Below are 26,401 nucleotides of genomic sequence, written 5' to 3'. Positions count from 1 at the left end.
TCTATCTACGTGGTAAGCCCCTCCCTGTTAGTAGTCACTTATAATGCTGGAGTCAAAGTCATTTGTGAGAATAACTGACAGAACAAAGGAGTCCATTACTATACTTGTATAATCTATTACAGTATTTAGACCACTGCTGAACTGACAGACAACTATTACTACATCATACAGGAAAGCAAGTAAGCCTGGAATATCGTCAATCAAAAACCTTGCTAATGGAGAACTTCAGCATTGAGCCTCAAAACCCTTTAAATTGCTCAGACAGCTATCTCAAATCCTAGGAATCTATTTCTGTCATCTCTGTTCTCTGCTATAGTAAAAAAATAAAATGTGCCAATTGTTCTCAAACTCAAACTTAGAACGGCAATTGGGAGCTAGATTCTTCTCCTATTTATCTCCATTGACTTTACTGGGGGCAGGATCAGACCCGTTTTCTAAAGTAAACACCTCTAATAATTGCTGTAGCCAATACTCAACACAGTGTCAGCTTTTCAAAATATTAGCTATTGTAGTGTAAACTATAGTAATAAGGAATATCACTGGCTTCTGGGAACCTCCAGGGAGGTGAGGCAAGGCCACCTCCTTAAGAGTAAATGCAAAAAAGTATCATCTGCTCACTTGGCTTCCCATACACCTGTTCCGCTATTCTAACAACAGGCAGGCTGGTGAATTCCGGCAACACCCAAAAGCAGTCGCCCAGTCAGAAACTTGAAAGAAAGAAGAATTTTCTAGGCCATGAAAAAGGGACAAATATATACATAAAAATAACAAAAACAATGAATCTGAGGAGAGGAGACACAAATATTAACATTACACATTCATAATATATGAATTTTGTTCCTTTTATTGATTGCAAAGTTTTTATTAAAAAGAAATGGTAGCTCTCAAGAGATTAAATACATTTATGTTACTGCCAACCCTTTAGAGGGTACTGGAAAGCAAAATGTACCTTAACATTCACATTTTGTAAAAACGAGGTTTTATAAAACTTAAGACTAATAGAAATGTTTCCATTAAAAAATAAAATCTAATGAAAATAGTTGCAGGGAACATTTAAGTAAAAATAGTGTCTGAAAACAACAACAACAACGTAGCACTAAAACTGAAATATTGTAATATGGACTGCACAAAATTCAAACTGACCTTGCTGATCTCCATTATGTTAAAGAGAAAAGAAATAAAATTGAAAAAAGCAAAAACATAAAAGGTTTAAGTGCCTTTTTTTTTTTTTAAATTACATTAGTTTCAGTATTCTGGAAGGTCATTGATTTTAAATGTTTTATTATAAATGTATGATTATTTTAGTTGACAGTGTCCCTCACTTGCAATATTTTTGCTCTTAGTGGGAAAAACTGGGATTAATAATCTCAAATTATTAATTAATAATCTCAAATAATCTAACAAAATTATGCTCTGCCAGTACTAAATGCATCATCTGTTGGCATTAAAAAAAAAAATTTAGTTATGTTTTATTGTGCTTGCAAAAAATTCTTTACAAATATAAAAAAAAAAAAGCACAAAAAGAGGACTTTGCTCCATTAAAATTGGTACTACAGGATTCTGACAGCTGCAAATTTAGCAGAAATCCTGAATCCACTGTTTTCAGGGTTAAGCAACTACATAGGACTTGACCATGCAAAGCACCATTGAAAGATAGTTAAAGCATTGGTGATAAGCACTTTCTCGAGAACTGTGCAGTGGTCTGCACGTGGTACTGAGAGATATATGCAGTTTTGAATCATGTAAGCAAACCTCTATGTCCAGACTGCAATGAGCGCTCATGAATGGGAAAAACGACCATGCCGTGAGTAAAGACAGGACATGGTCAGTGAACGGCGTTGTACAGTGGTCATTTTAATTATTTTAAGACGGTTTTGCTGCCACCCTTAAGTATTGCTGCTTTACACCAAAGTGACTGAGGAGCCAATGTTAAACTGAGAACAGAGGGTGTTATGAGGCCCAGACACAGAAACAAATGAAACTCTCTCTTTTACAGCCAGCTGCTCAAGGCCTCATGGCATATGCTAGGGACTGTATTTTTGCCGCCCAACATCCATTCTGTTCAGCTTAACTGCCTTAATGGATCAACAACAACAAAGCCCCAGTGGCTCAGTACTGCCTTCTCTGAGCCTTCCATACCCTTGGCAAGATCAATTCCTTCAAGCCTACAGTTTATTTCCTGGCTCTAGCTAGGTTTCTCCACATTCTTGAAATTGAAAAGGAGGCGGGGGTTGGAAGGGAGGGAGGAGTACATGACATTCTTCCAAGAAACAAAATCATCAAACCGCAACAGGAAGTTTTGAAATTTTAGAAAGGCATCTCATGACAATTCACCCTTTAAGTTTGTTTTCCAAGCCACTAAGGAGGCTGGGCATACCCTCAGTGAAGGACAGACTACGTGTTGACAAGTCAATCACTTACAGGAACTTCTCTTCAAAATACAGTCACTGGCACTTTCACAAAAGTTGTTCTTTGGGAATACACTTCATTTTCTTTAACGAACAACCTATATTTAAACAAAACAAAAAAACAAAACAAAAACGCATCAGTGAATCTTCCTCTAATCGAGTGTTGCACTTGTTTCTTAGTTCAGTATTTTTTATGCTTTTTAACCTGGTGGTTCCCAACCTGTGGAACAAATCCTCACGCAGATTATCTCTTTGGTCCTTCTTTTAACCTGTATTTGATCATTTCTGTAAAGACGACTGAATCTTAACAATTCCACACCTGCTGAAATACTACAATTGATGGCCCTGACAAAATGTGTCCCTATTAAACAACAGTTTCACTAACACTGTGCAGTAATCACTGCCATTCATTATCATAGCCTAATTAGTTCCCTGGGAGATGCCCCACTAAAGCGAGCGTGTCAAAGCAACACATCCTGATAAAGAGAATTATTCTACATGATAGTACTCTTTTCCTCAAACTCCTTTACAAATTTTTGCTTGTAACATCCACAACAGCTTAAGAGAGAGGAAAAGCACTTTTCCTAAATGAGTAAACTTGCCTTCATCCTCCTCCTGATTGGGATATTCTTTCGTGGTCTCTTTCATAGATCTTCTTTGGTTGTACCCCTCTTTTTCAAGGCCTTCTAGCCTCTGCATATCTGCCTGAAGACTTATTTGGAGATCACCGCTGTCCTTTAAGAAGTTCTTTGTCATCTGTATCCTATTTAAGTTCTACAGCAGCAGCAAAAAATCAAAAACAAAACCACATCTTGATGGAGCCAAAACATTACAATATAAGCTTCTTCAACTATCACACTTTCTTGATATTTGCTCTCTAGCATATAATTTCCACATCTTCTAATTATAAAAAGGCTTTTTTGTTGGCTTGTTTAGGATTTCTGCATTTTCTGGCCAGAAATATAGAAAGAATCCTGCTATTAGACTCTTATTTGTTTTAAATATACAGTGTTGTAGCTGTGTCAGTCCAAGGACATTAGAAAGACAAGGTGGGTGAGGTAATATCTTTTATTGGACCAACTTCTGTTGGGGAGAGACAAGCTTTTGAGCTTATACAGAGCTGACCTGAAGAATGCCGTGTAAGCTGGAAAGCTTGTCTCTCTCACCAATAGAAGATATTACCTCACCCATCTTGTTTCTATGTATTTTAAGAGCTAATTTGTTTTAAGCTTTTTTTAGAGCAAAAGCTGGTGAGTGGGAGTGTAGCTTCAGCAAAACGAGGACAGAGAATGTGGGAAACACGTGAAGCTGAGGGCAGGTTGCCTAACAATTCTCAGCAGAGAAGAATTTAAACTCAGATAGATCATCTTTAAGATACTGGTCCACGTAAAGGGCTTGTTTGGACCATCCCTGTGGACAAAGGATTTTTATCATGTAAGCAGATAACAATTTGACAAAGGCAGGTAATCGTTGATGCAAGATTGGACTGTAAACCTGCCTCTGTCAATGAAGTCCGAACAGCTTCACAGCAAAACAAATCCACTGCGCATCTTACCAAACCTGTTATGGCACATGCACTGTACATTTTACATTTAGGGAATACTTAGTCCTGCCTTGAGTGCAGGGGACTGAACTAGATGACTTCTCGAGGTCCCTTCCAGTTCTCTGATTCTATGATTTTATTGTCTCAGACTTTAAACTATAATCGTAGATTAATATTCTGTTAAAGTGGAGTGACAGTAACAAAGAGCAAGAAAATTATAGCTTATGGTTGTTACAGTAACCTTAATTCATCCTGACTCATCTCTGTGTGTTCTAGCACATGCTACATGTATTTGAATGCATATTCCCAGTTCATTTCTCCTCTCCCCACAGGCAAAAAAATTCAATGCAAAGACTTAAGGCTATCTAAACTCTCTATTTTTTAAAAGTGAGGGTGAAATGAGTTAAGTAAAATTTATTTGTAAGATATTGGCCTATTTACAATTTCAATTGAAAAAAACATTCCCAATTTTTGGCAGGTTCCCCCCCTTCATCGTATGATGATGTGAGAGGAAAATCCACTTGCAGTCTTTGGTAATCAAGTCTTCCCTGCTCACAGATGGAGACTACAGGAGGCAGCTCATCCCAGAAGAGATCTTTTCAGATGGTACAAGCAACTGCAGCTCCGGGAAACTCAAGCATGCAGCAAGAAGGGCCTGGGAAAAGCAATTCCCAACTCTGCCAGAGACCAGCAGGCAGCATATACTACACACATGCAAGGAAGCCAAATTACAGCCACTGTGGTGGCCACATCTTTGCACGGCGTGCACGTTTAAAATATCTGACAATGTTGAAGGATTTTTTTTTAAATTTAACTATTGTTTAGGATTTTTTATTTGAAAAGGTGGGGTTCTTTAAAAAAATTCTCGTGGGGTTAAGATGAGGATTTTTACATCTGGCGTACAGAAAGAGAACTAAATTTTAAAAAGTTAGAAGCAGCTGATGATGGGAGGAAAATGTAGACTAGGACAAAGGTTCTCAGACTATGTCTGTGGACCACCAATAGTGTCAATTTCAACCTGCGCAATCAAATATTTGGTGACTGGAGGAGGAGGGGAAGAAGGTGACCATGAAAGGATCTCTCTCAAAGCAAACAGGAAAATGAGAGTTGGAAAACACCTAGACCAAAAAGAGATGAATTTGAAACTATGGCACCAGTATTGAAGGGATATTCTCAACTCAGCTTTGGGAGCACAGCAGAAGTGGGGAATAAATATGAAATGTGGGACATGGAGATGATCAGCAAAGGGCAAAAGTCTTTCCCTCTTTTTAAAATGTTTTCTTATGGATGCTAAGCATATCATGCGTGCTTCTGGGGGTGAGAAGCATTCAATTTATAAGAGAATTATGCATGCTACATACTTTAGTAAACAATTTTGTTTTTTACTGAAGCATAAAGGAAAGCCAACCTGAGGGCATTTTTCCAAGAGGAATACTCAACTGCAGAGAATATTTTCACTAGCAACAACACAGTTCTTCAAAAACACTTGCAAAAGGTAAAATTGAGTTTGTTCAATAAAGATGTCAATGAGAATGGAAGACTGAGGATAAAGAAATGCCAAGTTTGTTAAACATTTGTTTTACTTCCTAATTTACAGTGGAGGAAGAGAATGAGCCATGTACAGATTGATCACATTTCCCAGAATGAGGGGGAGGAATTGCTGTGTAAATAACAACTGAGACTGTTGAAAAGGGGGGTATTTCTTACAACAGAAAAAGGAGATCCAGACAACATACCCTTCACAGAAGACACTGAAAAAAAGAGATGCTAGAAATTACATACGCATTGGACGGTGTCCAGGTTTCAGGGCCAAAGTTTCATTTACTTTAAGAATGCTTTTTGCTCAAGGTTTCACTTTAGGTTCTTTCCAGGTTACTTAAAGATGCAAGAATGATGTAGAGGTGCTTAGAAAAAATTAAAAAGACACCCAACAAGTCTGGTTCTATCCCTAGAATAATCAGACCTGTTTATAGCTTTTATCTTCTATGGTGATAAGTCAGATGAAATTTGAGACAGTCTCACAAGGTCTCACAGACCACCAGATGGGTTCAACCAGGTTTGTCCAGGGCTTGGGAATTATTTTACTTGTTTATTTTAATACCTTCTCATAGAATTTAAACTGAGAAAAAAATCTTCCTTTCAGCCTGGGTTCAGAGCCTTGTAAAAAGTAAACAATCCTTCCCCCAGTCAAGGCTTACTTGGAGCTCAAAAAGGCTTTGTGCAGCCATGGTTTCAGTCTTGTTTTAAAACAAGAAAGGGGTTTTAGATAGCATGTTCCTCTTCTCTTTGCCTGGAAGGAAGGTTTTGCTCCTGGTGCATGGCACTCAACAGCACCTGGGAGAACCTCCCTCTTATTAGTATCCTGGGAAATTAACACACAACAGCTGGCCCAGTCTGGTTATTCTGACAATCACTAGGGTAACAGCAAGCTCCTGTAGTCTTGACTACAGTCAGTGTTAACCCTCTTTCTGCCAGTCCCTGGAGAGGATCTACAGAATGTGTCACAGCTTTCAGCATGCTCGTGCAAAGCCTTACATTGAGAGCAAGGTTACATTTTTAAATTTTTCTTGTAACTTAAATAGAGGAGAGATTTAAAAATTCACAGAAATACTGTCAAGGTAAGACTTTTTGTATTTAAAAAAAAAAAAAAAAAAGTCTTCCCTTACCTCTGCTACTAACAAAAGGTTAAAGTATTAAAAGCAAAATAATTTGAACCTAGTTTACTTTTCTCCTTTTGTGGTGTTTGCTCTCTGATTTTTTACATATTTACAACAAGGAAAACTGACTACTCAGTTTCATTTTGTTTCTGTTAGCTAATACAATGCTCATGTTTGCAAACATGGGAGGGAGATGTTTCTATTTTAAAAAACTAATTTTCATCAGAATAAAAAAAAAAAAGCAATTTTAGGTTTTGTAAAAATGTTGTTTTAAACAAAACTTTTTTAAAATTAAAATTCCCAACAGTGTTTCCTTCAGCTATATATGCAGAAGCAGGTTTTAAGACAATTAGAAGTTTGTGCTAAAAACCTTCAAACGTTTTTTTTTTTTTTTAAATGCACCTTTAGAAATTCTGATAACTCAAACACATAACACCATTAATTTTAGGACAAAAGTTTAAAGAAAATATAGAACATGTGCAGGGGAAAATTCAGCAAAGATATCTTGCTTGCTTAAGGGAACTGTTCTATTCTAGGTGCAAATATGTAACTGCTATTAATGCAAAAGGGAGTTACATAACTATATCAAAAGAGGACGAGAACATCTTGAAAAGCAGACTATATGGACACATGCATATCAGAGATCTTGTGCACAGATTATTGCCATGTTAAATCAGGGAAATTCAATGTACGTTGTATACAGTATTCACATTTTCAAGCATCTTCTGTACCTCAACTAGCCAGTCTTCAATGCTGAAGTTTAGGAGTTCCTGGAAAGGTGCTCTCAGCAGGCAATCACATTCCATTCCGTATCCCAGCGTCAAACTGCCTAGATGTAGTACTAAAGTAGGAGGTTTTTGGAACATCTCTTATGCTCCTGGAGGGATTTCAAGTTTACTATATGGTAAACTGTAAGCCTGCCTTCACTTGGCTAGCCCTTTTCCAGTAAATATTGGTTTAAACGCAAAAGAGGAATCCTGTTCATTACCCAGAATGAGCCATAACTTCTTTAAATATCTGACTAATACGTTAAGTCTTCTTTTATGTTTTTTTAATTTTAAAAGTACCTCTTCAGACAGCATCTCCTGCTCTTCTACCAGAAGATAGATCTCTTTAAGTCTTTCCTTTATTAATTCCATCTCTATTTCACTTATTTGGCTCCCACTCATGCAAACTTCTGTTTCTCCTTCCAATCCATCTGGCTGATCTTCTTCCCCTGGTATATAAACAGCCCAATCCGATGACAGAAGCTGTTTGGTTTATAAGAGGAAAATGAAATAGGTGATTAAATTTAAAAAGGCACTCTTTCTGGTACCATAGAGAGAGCTCCAGTTAATGCTACCGTAATAGAGCAGCCCTTCATTTTGTGGTTTCAGTAGTGTGACAAAGTACTCTAACTATGCAATGAGTTCAGATTAAATGAATCTGTAAATACTTTTCTATAATCTTTATCAGTGTTGCTCCTGGATACTTCTAGCTCCTCATTTCTATAACTATACAAAGTGAATTTTAGGCTAACTTTTACCTCCAACCCCACAAAGCAAGCACTTGTGGTGTCATGTCTTGATTGTGCTGGGCACCAGGTTAAAGGTCTAGTGCTCTAAGCACATGAAACTGACATATGGAACACCAACTCCATAATTTAGAATATATGGGGGTACATATAAAATGGTTATTTCAGGATTTCAGCTAATTTGTTCCAACATGCATAAGCGATCAAATGTAGGTGTTCTTAAACAGCTGTCTGTACAGAGCTGGCTGATCACATGGTGCTGGCTCTCATATTCCACCAGGAGAAACAGCACGGGGATGGGGTGGGGGGGGGGACAAAGGGAGGAGTAAAAGAAACCGGCTGGATAAAATTTTTTTAGAAATATGATTTTAGAAAAACAGATTATTTAAATCAGATTTTTTAAATTTACATTAAATACAGGTTTATTTTAAAAAAATAAAAGGTGCAGAGAATATTTTTTTCATTTCAGTTTATTCATCTAGTTCAGTTCAATGATTAGTTCATTCAAAGTTAGGAAAACAATGGGATGGGAGTTGAAAAAGCATAAAAGCTTGTTTTCCTTTTTCAATCTATGAAGAAAAGCTAGATGTGAGAGGATGGAATCTACTAGTTCTAAAATCTTGAAGGACATGGTGATCAGAAAATCAGTTCAATTCACTAACTACAGATAATACTTCCTTTGTTTAATAAATCAGTTCATTTTAAATGCAAACATATTTTGATCAACTTTTCTCATGTATCCAGCACAATTAGGATATTTTGGGTTTTTTTTGTTAAATAAAACTGCTTTTTTAATTGAATTTATATCTAAATAGAGCTTGACAGAAGTAAAAAAATCAATGTAGTAAATAAGAAATGCACCATTCACCATTTTCTAATAAAAAAATGTAAGTGTTAAGAATCTGAATAAATGTATGTTAAGCTCTTTAGTTGCTTAAATAAATGTGTATACATATAGCATATGTTCTTGATTAGCAAAAAAGATGTACCACGTTTAGTACAAAGGCTGTATTTAGTTGCAAATCAATATGTTTTAATGGTTCCCAACCAGTGAGGCTCAACCTTTCTTTAGGAAAATAACTAAAGTATAAATGCAATGCAAAACAAAATTAAAATCAATTATTTAAATTCCTTTGAGTTAAATGAAGCCACCCTGAAAAGGAGAGAATGTGAGTAACTCTTTTTGAAAAGTACAAAGCATTTATCATTCCAAAGACAGAAACATAAATATGTACTTCCATACACCTGCTGTTATTTTTCATGTAAGAAATTGCTGTGGCTGCCTCAGGGGTGTTATGCAACAGAAAAAAGATGGGGAGGTGGTCCATGTGATGGAGAATGGGAGAGAAAGAGATGCCTGAAATAATCTGTCCATTGTGGTATTGTTCACACTATCAGAGGCTGAACCCCCTTGGTGTGATGGTCGTTATACCGTGCCCTTTAATCCCATTCATTCCCTTTTCTCTCTACCCTTTTTTTACACAAAAGTCAGTCTTTTGGTAGAGATTGGTGATAATGTGTATAAAGGAAGCATCTATGAAAACTACACTGTATTGTGTAATTAAACAGCTCAGAACCATTCTCAGTCTGTAGCCTTGGTCCAAAGACATAGGACAGACAAGGGCTGTATCTCTTGGACATTTAGGGGTACTGCCTACCGAGTGTCAGAAGTTATCAACTTGCTGTGGTGACAGTTTTGGAGTTTACATATAGCCCTTATAGGGAAGAATGAAAGAAAAGTAATTTTGTTCTCTCTAGTGCCGCTGCAAGAGCTTGTTTAATGGGCTTTGTCACAGTTGAGGGCAACTGCACCTGTAGTCCCTGTGTGGTCCAGCAACAGCACCCACATTTCAGGCTTACAGTTCCAGCCGTTGCCTTTCTTGGGCAGAGACCGATGTCTCACCCCGGTCAGAATGGAATATTTCTAGGCTGCACAGTTCCCTGTCTTCACTGTGTTATTCCCAGCAGAGACAGGCTGCCCAAGCACAGTTATTTGCTTTCTCTTCAGAGACTGATAAGAGTGATGGTCAACAGTTGTATGTTACCTCACAGCTCTTTTTATGCAAGCCTTCTTTATTCTTAAGGTAAAAGCACTACCGAGAGAACATATTAAAAACAATAAAAGAAGCTACATGCATGCGAATAAGTTTACCAGAGATCACCCCAACTGCACCATAGGCTTCAGGAGCAGTCCTTCAACACTTTACCACAGGATTTCTTGTTGGATACAAGTTCATCATCGCCTCAGCTCAGAACTAGTATGCAGTCTTATGTGGCCTCAGCAGGCCCAGTCTTTCCAGCCCTACCCTAAGAATTGGGGCCCTCTGTGGATAGGGATCTTGTCCATTTGCTGGATCAGGAAGCAGAACCTGAGCCAGTTTAAAACCAGGCTATTTATCAAAAAATCCTTTCTTTGCCTGTTGGTCCCTGGAGAATCCAGTTTGAACTAGTATATTGCAACCTCTCCAAGGGGTAGCATCAAAGGTCTGATAAGGGAGGAGTTTCATTAGCATTCCCGTCCTGCCAGAGCAGGTGCATATAATGCCACAACAGCACATACAGTGGACCCAAAGGTAGTAAGCCTAATTCAGTAAGGTGTAGCTTAATTCTATAAAGTTCATTCAGGATATTGCAGAAAATTGTCAATCGGTCACAGGCTCAAAAGCCTATTTTAATAAAACCACTCTATTCTGTCGATTAGTAACAGAAAATAAGGCCTGGTCTACACTAGGAGCTTATATCGAATTTAGCGCCGTTACATCGAATTAACCCTGCACCCGTCCACACCAGGAAGCTACTTAGTTCGAAATAGAGCTCTTTTAAATTCGACTTCTGTAATCCTCGAAAACGAGAGGAGTAGCGCTAAATTCGAAATGGCAATATCGAATTAGGCTAGGTGTGGATGGAAATCGACGGTAATAGCTCCGGGAGCTATCCCACAGTGCACCACTCTGTTGACGCTCTGGACAGCAGTCTGAGCTCGGATGCTCTGACCAGCCACACAGGAAAAGCCCCGGGAAAATTTGAATTCCTTTTCCTGTCTGGCCACTTTGAATCTCATTTTCTGTTTGGACAGCGTGGAGAGCTCAGCAGCACTAGCAACGATGCAGAGCTCTCCAGCAGAGTTGGCCGTGCAATCTAATAGAAAGAGGGCCCCAGCATGGACTGATCGGGAGGTCTTGGATCTCATCGCTGTGTGGGGCGATGAGTCCGTGCTTTCAGAGCTGCGCTCCAAAAGAAGGAATGCAAAGATCTATGAGAAGATCTCTAAAGCCATGGCAGAGAGAGGATACAGCCGGGATGCAACGCAGTGCCGCGTGAAAATCAAGGAGCTGAGACAAGGCTACCAAAAAACCAAAGAGGCAAACCGACGCTCCGGATCCCAGCCCCACACATCACGTTTCTACGAGGCACTGCATTCCATCCTAGGTGCGGCCGCCACCACTACCCCACCAGTGACCGTGGACTCCGAGGATGGGATATTGTCCACGGCCGGTTCCTCCTCGGAAATGTTAGGTGACGGGGAAGATGAGGAAGGAGATGAGGAGGACGAGGCAGTCGACAGCGCTTGCACCGCTGATTTCAACGACAGCCAGGAGCTCTTCATCACCCTTACCGAGATCCCCTACCAACCGTCCACAGCCCTTACCCCGGACACCGAATCAGGGGAAGGATCAAGCAGTGAGTGCTTTAAACATCTAAACATTTCATTTTAACAGAAGTGGAATATTTATATTGTTAAGAATGGGCTTTTCAGTCACTCACTTAAACATAGAAACTTTTATTTATAACAAAACAGGAATAATAACTATATCAGTAATTTGTTGTTCATGATTTAGTTGGCTTAGTAAACTTTTTTCTACTAACTATGTATAGAAAATCAAGTACTGTCCGGATATTCATGATTAGTCCACAACACGGCCCCTCCACTCTGTAGTCCGTTATGCTCAACTTAAAGGAAAAGGCGGTCAATGTGCCCAGGAATGGACAGACAGTCCTCCTGGGATAGCTCCGCATAGCTCTCCTGGAGGTACCGCTCCAGCATGCGCACGAGGTTCAACGGCAGGGCAATCTTGTTTGGTCCCCCGTGGTAGCACACGTTCCCACGCCATGAGTCCATGAGGTAGTCGGGGATCAGTGCGCGGCACAGCATGGCGGCATATGGCCCAGGCCTCTGCATGCATTCACGCAGCATCCTTCCCCTCTCGGTCTCCGAGATCCTCATGAGGGTTATGTCACACATGACGCCCTGCTTTAAATTAGGGAGGGGAATGTTAGTATTTGGACTGCTTTACAGCCAGGCGGTGGAGGCGGCAGAGGGGCAGCATACAGGGATCTTTCCCGGGGACAGCCGCGAGGTGGTGGGACAGGGGCAGAGCTCATGCTTCCCTGATTGCTGCCAGCAGAGAGTGGCCTTGCATTCAGTGCGAAAGGAGCCCAGTGCTACTATTACATGTTTAAGCTGCCACAAGTCTACGGCTTACCATGTTTTCCCGCAGCAGAAGTAGAGGTGTCCTGCAACGCTTCTCTGATCGCAACTGCAGGACCCCAGACACATAAGGCGAGGGCCGAAAATTCGACCTTGTCCTGAGTGCGCATGTGAAAGGTGCAGTGCATGGTGTTGTTCACAGAGAAAGACTATGCTCTTTGTTAGCAACTTCATTTATCTGTCTCAGGAATTTACTCCCTTTTTCCCATTCCAACAGACACATCTGCGACTGTCTCCCAACCCAGCCTGGCATCACACTCCCAGAGGCTAGCGCAGATTAGAAGAAGGAAGAGAAAAACTCGTGAAGACATGTTTTATGAACTTATGGAGTGCTCACGAGAGCAGGCAGCCCAGACGACACAGTGGAGGGAGAACTTGTCACAAATGCACAGAGCAGTCATGGAACGGGAGGAGAGGTGGCGCCAGGAGGACCAGCAGGCTACTCAAACCCTGCTTGGACTAATGAGGGAGCAAACGGAGACGCTCCGGCGCCTAGTGGATGTTCTGCAAGACCGGAGGCAGGAGGACAGAGCACTGCTGCTGTCTATCTCTAACCGCCCTCCCCCGCCACCAAGTCCCACACCCCCCTCACCAAAAGTACAAAGAAGGAGGGGCGGCAAGGGCCGTTAAAACTGTCAGTCGGCCACTGCACACTGCTGCAGCAATGGAAGGCTCTCGTTCCAAAGTTTGAAAAGTCCTTTCCTACCCATCTCACACTAGCCCATGTCCAAGTTTCCTTCCCCCCCCCCCCTTTTCATGTGCGGTTCGTAATAAAACATCGGTTTCTGTTAAGTACTGTTTCCGAGAGTGTCTTTTGGAGGGGATTCTGTCTGAAGGGGGGGAAGGGGTTTGTTACTTGGACAGGACAGTCACCTGTAGCAGGCTACAGAGGCGGGGGCAGGTACAGCATCAGGACACATACACAGCACAGTCACCAGTTACCCTGGTCAGTCTGGGAGGCGGTTTTCTTGTTCTGGGGTGCGAGGGGGTTGATCTGTGACTTTGTGTCGGGGGAGGGCAGTTAGAGATCCTATGCCGCGGTCCTTATCCTGGATCACAGAGCCACGCAGCAGGGGATCTGTTACCCTCCGCCCCCTGCCAGAAAGTCACTTGGCCGACACATACATCCAGTCCCGCCCAGGACTGCTGGCAGGCTGCGTTGAAACAACCAATGCAGCACTGCGGAGCCTGTCATTCCCGGACTTTAGAAGCATCATTTGCATCAAAACAGTAAGCCCGCCCCCCGCCACAGTCTGCGTCCCCGGTTTAAAACATTCCCGCGAAAACAGTAAAAAAGAGAACCTTGTTCATTAACAGAACAGAACAGATTTTATTTGTTGGGAAGGTGGGGAAGGGGGTATGTAACTTGGAAGGATAGTCAACAGTAACTGGGTAAAGAAACGGGGGCAGGTTCAGCATCTGTGTCCACAAAGTAAAAAGTCACTGGAGACCCTGTTCAGTCAGGAACCTGGCTTTCAAAGCCTCCCTGATGCACAGTGCGTCCCGCTGTGATCTTCTAATCGCCCTGCTGTCTGGCTGGACGTAATCAGAAGCCAGGCTATTTGCCTCAACCTCCCACCCCGACATATAGGTCTCCCCCTTGCTCTCACACAAATTGTGGAGCACACAGCAAGCAGCTATCACAATGGGGATATTGGTCTCGCTGAGATCACAGCGAGTGAGTAGGCTTCTCCATCTGCCCTTGAGACGGCCAAAAGCACACTCCACCACCATTCTGCACTTGCTGAGCCGGTAGTTGAATAGTTCTTTCCCTGAGTCCAGTGCGCCAGTGTAGGGCTTCATGAGCCAGGGCATTAGCGGGTATGCAGGGTCCCCGAGGATGACTGTAGGCATCTCCACATCCCCAACAGTTACTTTGTGGTCCGGGAAGTAAATACCTTCCTGCAGCCGTCTACACAGACCAGAGTTCCTGAACACCCTAGCGTCATGAACCTTGCCAGGCCATCCAACGTAGATATTGGTAAAACGTCCCCGATGGTCCACCAGTGCTTGCAGCACCATGGAAAAGTAGCCCTTCCGGTTGATGTACTGGCTAGCCTGGTGGTCCGGTGCCAGGATAGGGATGTGAGTCCCATCTATAGCCCCACCGCAGTTTGGGAATCCCATCTCGGCAAAGCCATCTCTGATGAGCTCCACGTTTCCCAGGGTCACTACCTTAGATAGCAGTAGCTTGACGATTGCCCTGGCTACTTGCATAACAGCAACCCCCACGGTAGACTTGCCTACGCCAAACTGGTTAGCGACGGACCGGTAGCTGTCTGGCGTTGCGAGCTTCCAGAGGGCTATGGCCACTCGCTTCTGGACAGTCAGGGCTGCCCGCATCCGGGTGTCCTTTCGCTTCAGGGCAGGGGACAGCAACTCACACAGTTCGAGGAAAGTCCCCTTCCGCATGCGAAAGTTGCGCAGCCACTGGGATTCATCCCAGACCTGCAGCACTATGCGGTCCCACCATTCCGTGCTGGTTTCACGGGCCCAGAATCGCCGTTCAACAGTATCAACAAGACCCAGTGACAGCGAGATGTCCTGGGCGCGGGGTCTCATGTTCTCAGAGAGGTCGGAGCTAGTGTCCGACTTCATGCCGTCACGGTAGTGCCGTAGCCTCCTCTCATGATTGATCTGCAGCTGCCTCTGGTACAGGTGGAGGAGAAGCTGCGAGGCGTTGAGAACTGCCACAACTGCAGCGATGGTCGCAGCGGGATCCATGCTCGCACTGCTGTGGCGTCCGCGCTGTCAGTAATCAGAAAAGCGCGCGAACTGATTTCCCGCCGGCGCTTTCAGGGAGGGAGGGAGGGAGGGCTTGAGTGACGGACGGATGACGACAGGCGCCCAAAAGCACCCTCGACACATTTTTTTACCCAGAAGGCATTTGGGGCTCGACCCAGAATTCCAATGGGCAGGGGGGACTGCGGGAACTGTGGGATAGCTGCCCACAGTGCACCGCTTCCAATGTCGACGCTTGCCCCGTTAGTGTGGACTCACAAAGTCTCACAAAGTCGAATTACTGTCCTTAGTGTGGACACACACGTTCGACTTAGTAATATCGATTCCACATAGTCGAATTAACTAAAATCGAAGTACTCTCGTAGTGTAGACAAGGCCTAAGCAATATTAACAGTGACTTAAGCCCAGAAAACCCTACCAACATTTCCACTTATCAGGCAACATGATCAATTTCATTTCTTTTCTGCACAGACCAATTCCTCAAATGAATATTCCCTTAAAACCACCTTCCCAACTGCCGCTTAAACCTGTTGGCAAATAGGTGGCGTGGCGCAGGAAACCTTTCATTTTATCCCCTCATCCCACCACATTGTGCAGCAGCCACATATAAAAGTAAATACAGGTCTATATAACCTCTTAAACTCCTGAAAAGCAGCTGTAATATTTAATATTGGAAGAAGTAATAAGTTGGATGAACATGCCAACTCCCCTATGATCTCTAGATATAAACAGGTAGGACAAGAGTATGTGTAGAAGAATGAGATACTCTGGGGCATGGAGCTGGTACTTGTGTAGAAGACAGAGTCGAGAGGGATATCTGCGCTGTGAGTAGTGTGGTCTCACCCAACATCAGGAGGAGGATTAGATAAATAACTACTTCTAGACTGGGTACAAGATAGATGGATGGGGCAGACTCAGCTCTGTTGCTTACAGTAGTAGATAGAGGATTGCATTCAGAGGGCAAGTTAGGAAGATGCTATCTCTTCAGTACAGAGGGGAGGGCGAGATAAGTCTCTGATCTGTATATGAATATGACGAGACACGCAGGTTAGCGTAGCTCCCTCATAGAGGGAGCGTACATTGGAGGAAGGAGCATGGATTGTTGCATTGGAGGAACAAATGGCCCAGCAGTCCAGGGACTGGGGAAGCTCAAAGGTGGCATACAGCTACCTCTGCCACACCAATCAGGTCTTGCGCCAAACAGAGCTTGGATGGACGGTAGGATCCGGGCCAAAACATCTGGTAGAAAAGGGCTGTTTCCCGCTCAGCCTCACAAATATTTGATTTACAGTGGTGAGTTACCATTGACCCAGAACCTGCAAACACTGGAGTGTAGTGCTTCCTATGATGAACAGTCCCATTGACGGAAGGTATTTGACTCTTTTTGTAATGTACAATGAGACTGGACATTTAAATAAACAGAGTAGAAAAATATAAACCCCCAGTGAAATTTCAGAGACTTTTAAAAGTCCTTGCAGATTTCTAATGTACTGGATTATACCTACAATTTATAACAAAAAACTACAGATCAGAATTATTTCTTTTACCTTTTCTATCCTTGTACTAGCAGTCATAACTTCTGGAACATTCTGGAGTTCCTTTAATAAATTCTGAATCTTCTTTTCAAACTCTTCCAACCATAAAGAAGAAACTTTCATTTCTGAAGAATGCATTAATTCATTGCGGCACTTAATCACCTAAACAGGAGAATGAAGAAAAACAGCACTGCCACATGACGGTCATACCCATCCCACCACACAAGCTACAGTATTTTACAGAATATATATTAATTAAAAATAGTTCTTGGAAATAGTCTGGTAGATTTTACCTCTCTGACTTTCTTCTGGTCAATACCACTGAAGTGATCACAAAAGTTGAAAAGGTTTAGAAGAGCAGCTGCATCACACTTGTCTGGTCCAGAAATATCCATCTGCCCACGAGGCATATAAGCCTACATAACAAAAGTGCACAATACCAATGTCATTTTTGGTTTCAGGAAGTACACAAATGTGTGATTTCCTTATCTGCCTATAAGCGCTGTTTATGTTTCAAAATGATATTGCCTAAAGTAAATGCAATAAACTAGAACACAATCTCTACAACTCCACTTGCTACATTTGCCAATTAACAATGTGTTCAAGCAAATGGTTATTTCCTTCACAACCCTTAAATCTTTCCCTACTTGATTATTTGATTCTGCAATGAAGTCACAATGCTAAATGAACACTATAACATATTGTATAAGTTATACACACTCATGACTTCCCTGCATCACTAGGGAGTTGCACACTTTAAAGCTTGTGTCGGCTCAGCTCTTCCCTCCATTCCCCGCATGAGCTTCTTTTGTGCCACCCTCCTATCCCCCTCTATTTCAGGGACACCCCGCACCTCCAACTCCCTCCTTCATGCCAGGGGCTCTGTGTTCCCTCCCACCATCTATGCATCCAAATCCCCTGCCCCCCACCAGGTGCTCTGTGCCCCCCTTCAGGGGCGGAACAGAGGGGGCCCAAGGGCCATGGCCCTCTAACTTTTGAAAGTCTTCCACTTTTCACCACGGGTCTGGATCCCTGTCCCTCCTCTTCCCCCCCAAGGCCCAACCCCCAGGCCAGATCAGAAGCTGGAGCCTGGTCCAGGGAGCCCAGGCAGCTGTGGGGACCCACCCCTCCACCTGCCTGGGGTTGGGGAGCTCGAGAGCAGCCCCAAGCCTGTGTCCCCACCCCAGGCAGATGGAGGGGCCCGGGCTCCCCAACTCGGCTCCAGCTTGGCCAGGGGCCATGGAGGGGGCAGGGCCTCGTAGCTCCACCACTTTTAGGAAGAATCCATTGCCCCTGCACCCCGCTCCCCCATGGAGTAGGAGACAAGTCATTCAGGATGTCAACATCTTAAACTGTATTGAGAGGCTGGGCAGAACTGAGATGGGGGGGTATTGTTACAATGGAAGGAGTTAATGGCTGCCATCAACCAGTTCTTTGATCTATGGTTCTCAACCAGGGGTAGGTGTACTCCTGGGGGTACGCCGAGATCTTCCAGGGGGTACATAAACTGATCTAGATATTTGCCTAGTCTTACAACAGGCTACATAAAAAGCACTAGTGAAGTCAGTACAAACTAAAGTTTCATACAATGATTTGTTTATACTGCTCTATATACTGTATTTTACGGTAGCGTGATGTGCAGATAAAATGCATGTCGAATACATTGTGTATGTCATTTACTGATGCGTACAAGAATGTTAATGAGGTTGAAGTTGTAGTTTTTAAGTGAGGTGAAACTTGGGGTACACAAGACAAATCAGACTCCTGAAAGAGGTACAGTAGTCTGGAAATGTTGAGAACCATAGCAATAGACCATAACAGATCTGATTAAAAAGTTGCTAGGTCTGCTAACCAGATGCCAGGGCATCATGTGTCCCCTATTTCACCCTTTTGCTTTTGTGATTTTCACCAAAAAAATTGATATTCTCCCCACCAATGCCTGGAACATTCCTTGAAATTTTGCAATTGATCTGATGTAGCACTGAAAAGTTATCGCCTTACAGACAAACAGATGTATCCCATCGAGTTGAGCACAGAGCTGTGCAAGTTCAGCCATTCGGGTGGGAGATTAGTGAGTGAAGGGAAAACGATATTTTAAATACACATATCTGCAATAGCAGACAAAACCAGGACGTGTTTTTTTTGGTGGGGAGGGGGAATATTACTTTTCACTTCAGATGCTTTGTTGTTCATGTGTACCAGCACATCATACCACCCCTGTTCCCAGAACACTACCCAGCTACAATATCCTCTAGAATGAAGCACTGGGATTATATGGGGACTTTACCCTGGGTTAACTGCCTGCCTGCACAGACCACCACCACCAACACATTGGTTCAGACAGATGAAGTAGCCTAGTTAGTATAAAAGTTTGTGTGTTATTTTGCTACTTTTAAGGGGTTTCCTTTTTTAATTAAATAGTTTAAACTGAACTTCATCTTTTGATGCACAAGCTTCACTTTTAAAGGATTTCTTTAAAGAGATCTGTGAGACTACAAGTATTTATTCCATTGAGAATTTAGATACATTACTGAGTACTTTACAGACCATGTTTCAGTCAGTGATTATTTTAGAGGATGTTCAGCAAATCAGGAAGCAGAGCAGAAATGCCAACAATTTTGCATGGTACCATTGAACTTTACAACACTGTAAATATTACCAAATACTATTCCTAATACCTTTTCATTATATTTCTTTGGGCTGAACTAAGAAATATTGCTATACCCTGGCTTGGATTTAAGCCTAGTCAATGTGTTTTCAAATCCAGGATGAAATAAAAATGAAATCAAGTTGGTTAAGCCGAAAAGGGTAGTGACTTGGATGCTCAGAACATGGAAAAACACAAGGTTAGCCACTGAAACCTTTCCTTTTGTCTACTATTAGCAAGAAAAAAGGAAAATACATGTGCAACAGTTTGTTCTCCAGGGATGAAATCCTGCCCCCACTGAAGACAATGGGAGTTTTGCCATTGTCTTCTACAGGGCCAGGATTGCACCATACGTCCAAATCCTGCCCTGACAGACTCCTATCCAGCCAAACTGAATTCATTATGGAACCACACGTGGATGAAAGTGAGGACATGAGCTGACCCCAAGTGTGATTCTTCTAAACAATGAATTTAATTATGCTACCTTTGCAAGTTCCCATGAGTTAGAAGGCCAAAGCCAAGGTTTGCAGTTTCCCCAGTGAACTTCTCCATTCCTGTTGGTGTGATGCTTCAAAATCTCCTTTTTCCACTCTGTGCACAGTGAACAGCTGGACTGAAACTAAAAAGAAAAAAAATAGGAAAGAAACCAATGTAATTTACCTTAGTACTTGCACCCTTTAAATTACACTTTAAAAAGTGCACAGGGTTATTACTACATTGCAGCAGAGGCTAGAAAAAGGATTCAAGGAATGTTCATTCAGAAATTTGATCAAATGCACAGATTCTCATATGCAGAGCGCTGAACTGTTACGCAGAGATGTAATTGAGAATTTCGGTATAATAAATACAGTAGGTTAGGGCAGTAGCCTCTCACCTCTAGAGACCTGGGTTCAACGAGAGTCAGGACTCAACTGGAAATGAGTCTGAAGCTTCTCCTATCCAAGGTTAAGGCCAATGCTAACCAGATGTCTCAAATGAGGGTTGCGTGACAAACCCCTTGGTGAAAGAGAAGAATGCTTTAACAGCAGAATTTGAAGTTATGCATTTTTTCCTTACAATTTACATTAGGGTTAATAAAAGACATATCTGAACATGGTTGAATCCTTAGGGAATTTTCAACTGGGAAGGATGTCCTAACAGCTAAAGCGTATAACAGTTTATTCCAATTTAACTTTTCCGATTGTTCTTTCTCCATGTGCACGCACATACAAACCCTCCTCCACCTTTGTCATTAACTTGTGGGGCAGAGGGATTAAATGTGTATGTGAATTAGACTGTAAACTCCCCAGGGCAGAAACTTTGTTTTATTTGTAGGTCTAATATAGTACTCAGCACTCTTATAGGGCTGCACAAATAAATAATTGTGGGTGGCACTGAAGAACACTAAAGTGAATGTTTGTTATCTTGAATTATGTTACAGAGTTTGTTTGTTTTTTAAATGTACTCTAACAGAGAGGATCAGTGAACTGCCAGCTCTCAATACATTGTTTCTGGTATGTAATAATAGTGATTATTATTACTGGATATTATGGAGTCACAGGTCATGCTTCCACAGTTGAAGTTGAATTTAATTTTGCACTTAACGCAGAAATTCAACCTCTTTGTTATGTATGAAAAACACTGTATATCCTCTACAAGACTATGGAATTTACTCTGAGCACAGAATGAATTTTCTGAGCATGCACAAGTAAACTCATTCATTAGTTTCTATTAATTAAAATAGATACTTTAAAATATTCATCCTGTCTTAGTCCTTTTTGGCCCTATGAGCTTAATAATGGAGTATGCGGACACCATCATAACAACAATAGGATCATGATTAAGGCATTTGAGAATGTAGTCCCACATTAGACTAAACAGATTTTTAAAAGACATTTTATTTATTTAATTTCTTCATGGTGTTACTATAGAGCAGTCAAGCTAGTTTGGGTGCCCTTACTGCATTTCTATACCTTAATTTGTTTGGATTTCTTTTATATCTAAGCATAACTCTGAATTTCCTGGGTTGATAATGCTTGTTTTTAGATAATTACAATATCCACAAGTGGTATCTAACACAATGTTCATACTTCCACGTTACTGTTACAATAAATTAACATGAGTGAAAAGTAGATGAGGAATCTCATTATGGTGCTTAGGGGAAGCTTTCTTCACAACATTAAACTACCCTACATAGATTGGCACAAGCATCAGTTTTTCCTCAGAAGAGTACTAAAGAAGCTATGTGAGAAGCTTCCACTATGCCCAACCCTAGCCAGTACTACTAAACCTTCACTTTCATGTGCACTAACACTTACTACAGTAGACCCTCAGAGTTACAGACACCTCGGGAATGGAGGTTGTTCGTAACTCTGACATGTTCTGTAACTCTGAACAAAACATTATGGTTGTTCTTCAAAAGTTTACAACTGAACATTGACTTAACACAGTTTTGAAACTTTACAATGCAAAAGAAAAATGCTCCTTTCTCAATTTTTTTTAGTAGTTTACATTTAACACAGTACTGTACTGTATTTGCTTTTTGGGAGGAGGGGGTCATCTCTGCTGCTGCCTGATTGCGTACTTCCACTTCCAAATGAGGTTTGTAATTGACTGGTCAGTTCATAACTCTGAAGTTCTATTGTATTCACCCTTCTTTCTCTTTGCTGGAAACGAAAAACAAAAGTTTTATCGCTGTCAAGCGATTAAAAAAATTAATCGTGATTGATCGCACTGTTAAACAATAATAGAATACCATTTAGTTAAATATTTTTGGATGTTCTCTACATTTTCAAATATATTGGTTTGAATTACACCACAGAATACAAAGTGTACAATGCTCACTTTTTTACTTTTGATTACAAATATTTGCATAGTAAAAATAAAAGAAATAGTATTTTTCAATTCATCTAATACAAGTACTGTAGTGAAATCTCTTTATCATGAAAGTTGAACTTACAAATGTAGAATTAGGTACAAAAAAACCTGCAATTCAAAAACAAAACAATGTAAAAGTTTAGAGCAGGGGTCGGCAACCTATGGCACGCGCGCCAAAGGCGGCATGCAAGCTGATTTACTGTTGCATGCTGCTGCCCGCCTGGGGTCCCTGCTGCCGGCCCTGCTCAGCCCACTGCCGGCCTGGATGGACAGAACCCCAGGCCAGCAGCGGGCTGAGTGGGGCCAGCAGTCAGGACCCCGGCTGGCAGGGGCTGGAACCCCAGACCGGCAGCGGGCTGAGCCACTCAGCCCGATGCCGGCCTCACTCAGCCCACTGCCAGTCTGAGGTTCCATCCGCTGGCCCCTGTAAATGTAAAATGTATTACTGGCACGCAAAACCTTAAATTACAGTGAATAAATGAAGACTTGGCACACCACTTCTGAACGGCTGCTGACCCCTGATTTAGAGCCTACATGTCCGCTCAGTCCTACTTCTTGTTCAGCCAATCGGTCAGACAAACAAGTTTGTTTACATTTGCAGGAGATAATGCTGCCTGCTTCTTGTTTACAATGTTACCTGAAAGCGAGAACGAGGGTTCACGTGGCACTTTTGTAGCCGGCTTCACAACATATTTACATGCCAGATATGCTAAACACTCACATGCCCCTTCATGCTTCAACCACCATTCCAGAGGACATGTGTCCATGCTAATGATGGGTTCTGCTCAATAAGAATCCAAAGCAGTGTGGACTAACACATGTTCATTTTTATCATCTGACTCTCATGCCACCAGCAGAAGGTTGATTTTCTTTTTGGTGGTTTAGTTCTGTAGTTTCCGCATCGGAGCGTTACTCTTTTAAGACTTCTGAAAGCATGCTCCACGCCTCGTCCCGCTCAGATTTTGGAAGGCACTTCAGATTCTTAAACCTTGGGTCAAGTGCTGTAGCTATCTTTAGAAATCTCACATTGGTACCTTCTTGCGTTTTGTCAAATCTGCAGTGAAAGTGTCCTTAAAATGAACACGTGCTGGGTCATCATCCAAGACTGCTATAACATGAAATATATGGCAGAATGTGGGTAAAACAGAGCAGGAGACATACAATTCTCCCCTAAGGACTTGAATCATAAATTTAATTAACGCATTATTTTTTTAACGACCATCATCAGCATGGAAGCATGTCCTCTGGAATGATGGCCAAAGCATGAAGAGGCATATGAGTGTTTAGCATATCTGGCATGTAAATACCTTGCAGTGCCGGCTACAAAAGTGCCATGCGAACACCTGTTCTCACTTTCAGGTGATGTAAATAAGAAGCGGGTAGCATTATCTCCCGTAAATGTAAACAAACTTGTTTTCTTAGTGATTGGCTGAACAAGAAGTAGGATTGAGTGGACTTATAGGTGCTGAAGTTTTACATTGTTTTGTTTTTGAGTGCAGTTATGTAACAAAAAACAAACATACCCTATATTTATAAATTGCACTTTCACAATAGAGATTGCACTACAGTACTTGTATGTTGCGAATTGAAAAATACTATTTCTTATCATTTTTACAGTGAAAATATTTGTAAAAAAATATAAAGTGAACACTGTACACTTTGTATTCTGTGTTGTAATTGAAACCAATATATTTGAAAATGTAGAAAAACATCCAAAAATATTTAATAAATTTCAATTGGTATTCTATTGTGTAACAGTGCCATTAAAACTGTGATTAATCGTGATAAAATTTTTTAATAGCGATTAATTTTTTTGAGTTAATTGCAAATTAACTGTAATTAATCAACAGCCCTAATCACAACTGATCTTCAAACAACAACAAAAAGATATCTAGCTCTGTATAACGGCTATGTATGCCATGCAAAGAGACAGGAGTTTGAGAGCAAATACAAGGGTCAACAAGGCTTTAGGCAGTTAAGTGCCTAGTAGATGAGAGCACAGTAAGCCGCAGAAGGAGCAGGGTAGAGACCCAGTCAGTCCCATAGCACTCTCTGCTGAGCCAATATTGGACTCAGAAATTGAATGGCTGGGATAATAATGGACCATAAAACTGAATTAGAAAGCAAAGAAATTCTCCATCTCTGAATTTCTTGTCTAACATCCCACCTAGAACTTCTTTTCTGGGCTAACCATTAGGAACCCCGATGTGAAGGAAGGAGGGAGGGCCCAATCCTGCAGCCTTCCTGGGACTGTAGTCGGTAATTAAGTAAATGAAGTTGTGCAGGTAGCACTGCGAAGTCTCTCATGTAGGTCTGGAAGAGAAGCACCCCCCACACACACTTTAAGAACTAAGGTACTCAAAAAATGAGTGGACTAGACAAGGAGAAAAGGATAATGGTCTAACAACACAGTACTCACAACCCTGTGCTCTGCTCCTAAACTCCAACACCTCCTCCCAAAATCAGCCCAGTTCCTCTATTTGTTGGTGCTGATTTAAGCAGCAGTGCCATGCATAACATTGCTGATGCCAAGTGTTCAAAATTCACGAATCAGCCCTCTAAAAATCATTAGAATTTTAAAAAGTAACATGCTGGGGGAGGGGGAGGGTGTTGCCTGCTGGTTCTCGAGCCTTCAGGCTGCTCTCAGATCATGTTTTCAAGGTTTTCTCTGCAACCAAGAGGACTAAAAACTTAGGTCAAATGACAGTCCAGAATCTCTCATCATCACCACACTGCAGAAACTGGAGCTTTAAGAAAACTGTTCTCACCAGACGCACAATGACATCACCAGAGCTGGCCATGCTGACTTCCTATCGGCAGTGCAAGGGTGGTGCTCTCCACGCGGCACAGGCTTGCCAACCTTGCAGGAGTGTCCTGGAGTCTCCAGGAATTCAAGATTAATCTTTAATGGCAGACTGTCATGTGACGAAGTCTCCAGGACGACATCCAACCCTAGCAGGGGGCTGGGGCAGGCTGGCTACACACTGGGGTAACAAAGTGCACAGGCTGAGCCTCGCGCCCCTGAGCGGCGGGGAGGGTCTGATGGGCTGTAAGGACCCGCTCCCCCCGATGGACCCCCAGCACTTGGGCGCTGCCTGCAGCCCATCAAGAGCCACCTCCCCTCCCACTGAGCGCGCTGCGGGCTCCGGCTCTCACCTGCCTGCCCCGGGGAAGGCAGCGGCCGCAGCAGAGGCGGCCCGGGGGCGCCAGGCGGGCGGGGCTGCGGGCGAGCAGCTGGCGGTGGAAGGCGCGGAGCTGCTCCCCGGCGAAGCGCTGCAGCGCGTCCCGCAGCAGCACCAGGCAGTGCCCGGCCTTCACCCAGTTCTTGTACTCGGCGCAGTTCAGCCGCGCGGCCAGCTCCGCCAGCGCCATGGCCCGCGCCGCCTGCCGGGGAGGTGGAGGCCGGGCTGGCCCCGCCCCGGCTCCGCCCTGCAGCTCAGCCCGGCGGGAGGCCAAGCGGCGTCCGGCGTCCAGCAGAGGCCGCTGAGAGCCACGCGCACCCCAAGGAGAGAGGAGCCGGTGGGCATTGCAAAGTCCCTTAGCGCGGCCCGTCCTTACCTTCCCCTGCAGCGAGGCGAAATAGCAGGGCCAGGCTTCAGTGTGGAAACAATCATGCGTTTTATTTTAAATACAGGTGTTTAACCTGGTTTTTCAGCACGTGGGGTTGGAACCCTAGTCCTGAGTGTTGTCACGCCCCTGCCTGGAAGGAGGAGGGCTCAGGACTTGTATCTGCTATACTCTACACCCAGATTACCCTGCATTGTGAGGATGGGGAACACCATGTCCCGAACCGCTCTGATAGCACAGCAAAGGATGGTAATTTGGATTATGATGCATGCATGTTAAAGGTGGATTTAATGATATTGCTACTTTGAAGGAAAGACTAGGACAATAAAGAACACAGCCCAAGCATAAGGTGCCACATTCCCAAAACATTGCAAAGTCACAACCCCATGACAGAAAACCCTTAGCAGAACCCTGAACACTTAAGGCCACCAGAAGTTAGGAAAA

General features: G+C 42.7%; 1 protein-coding gene across 1 annotated transcript; it reads right to left on the bottom strand.

Moving 5' to 3' along the window:
- Positions 1 to 829: 829 nt before the first annotated feature.
- Positions 830 to 25,336, bottom strand: C1HXorf38 (chromosome 1 CXorf38 homolog). The gene is made up of 7 exons (XM_065404902.1): positions 25,159 to 25,336; positions 20,019 to 20,153; positions 17,181 to 17,303; positions 16,900 to 17,049; positions 7,676 to 7,858; positions 3,011 to 3,182; positions 830 to 2,506 (listed from the first exon to the last, which is right to left on the bottom strand). Exons 1-7 carry the CDS (start codon positions 25,189 to 25,191, stop codon positions 2,457 to 2,459), a joined length of 846 nt encoding a protein of 281 aa, XP_065260974.1. The 5' UTR covers positions 25,192 to 25,336; the 3' UTR covers positions 830 to 2,456.
- Positions 25,337 to 26,401: the final 1,065 nt, after the last annotated feature.

The sequence above is a fragment of the Emys orbicularis genome, chromosome 1 (genome assembly GCF_028017835.1).
Source record: "Emys orbicularis isolate rEmyOrb1 chromosome 1, rEmyOrb1.hap1, whole genome shotgun sequence".
Taxonomy (NCBI): domain Eukaryota; kingdom Metazoa; phylum Chordata; order Testudines; family Emydidae; genus Emys; species Emys orbicularis.
Note: the sequence above shows the minus strand (reverse complement) of the source record. Positions and strands in the feature narration are given on the sequence as shown.

Excerpts from the sequence above, each read along its gene's own strand:
- C1HXorf38 (XM_065404902.1), bottom strand. The coding sequence starts at position 25,191 with ATGGCCAGCTCTGGTGATGTCATTGTGCGTCTG. Across the intron at positions 7,859-16,899 it reads CTAGTACAAGGATAGAAAAG|CTTCTGTCATCGGATTGGGC; the intron begins GTAAAAGAAATA and ends TAAACCAAACAG. Across the intron at positions 2,507-3,010 it reads CAATCAGGAGGAGGATGAAG|GTTGTTCGTTAAAGAAAATG; the intron begins GCAAGTTTACTC and ends GTTTAAATATAG.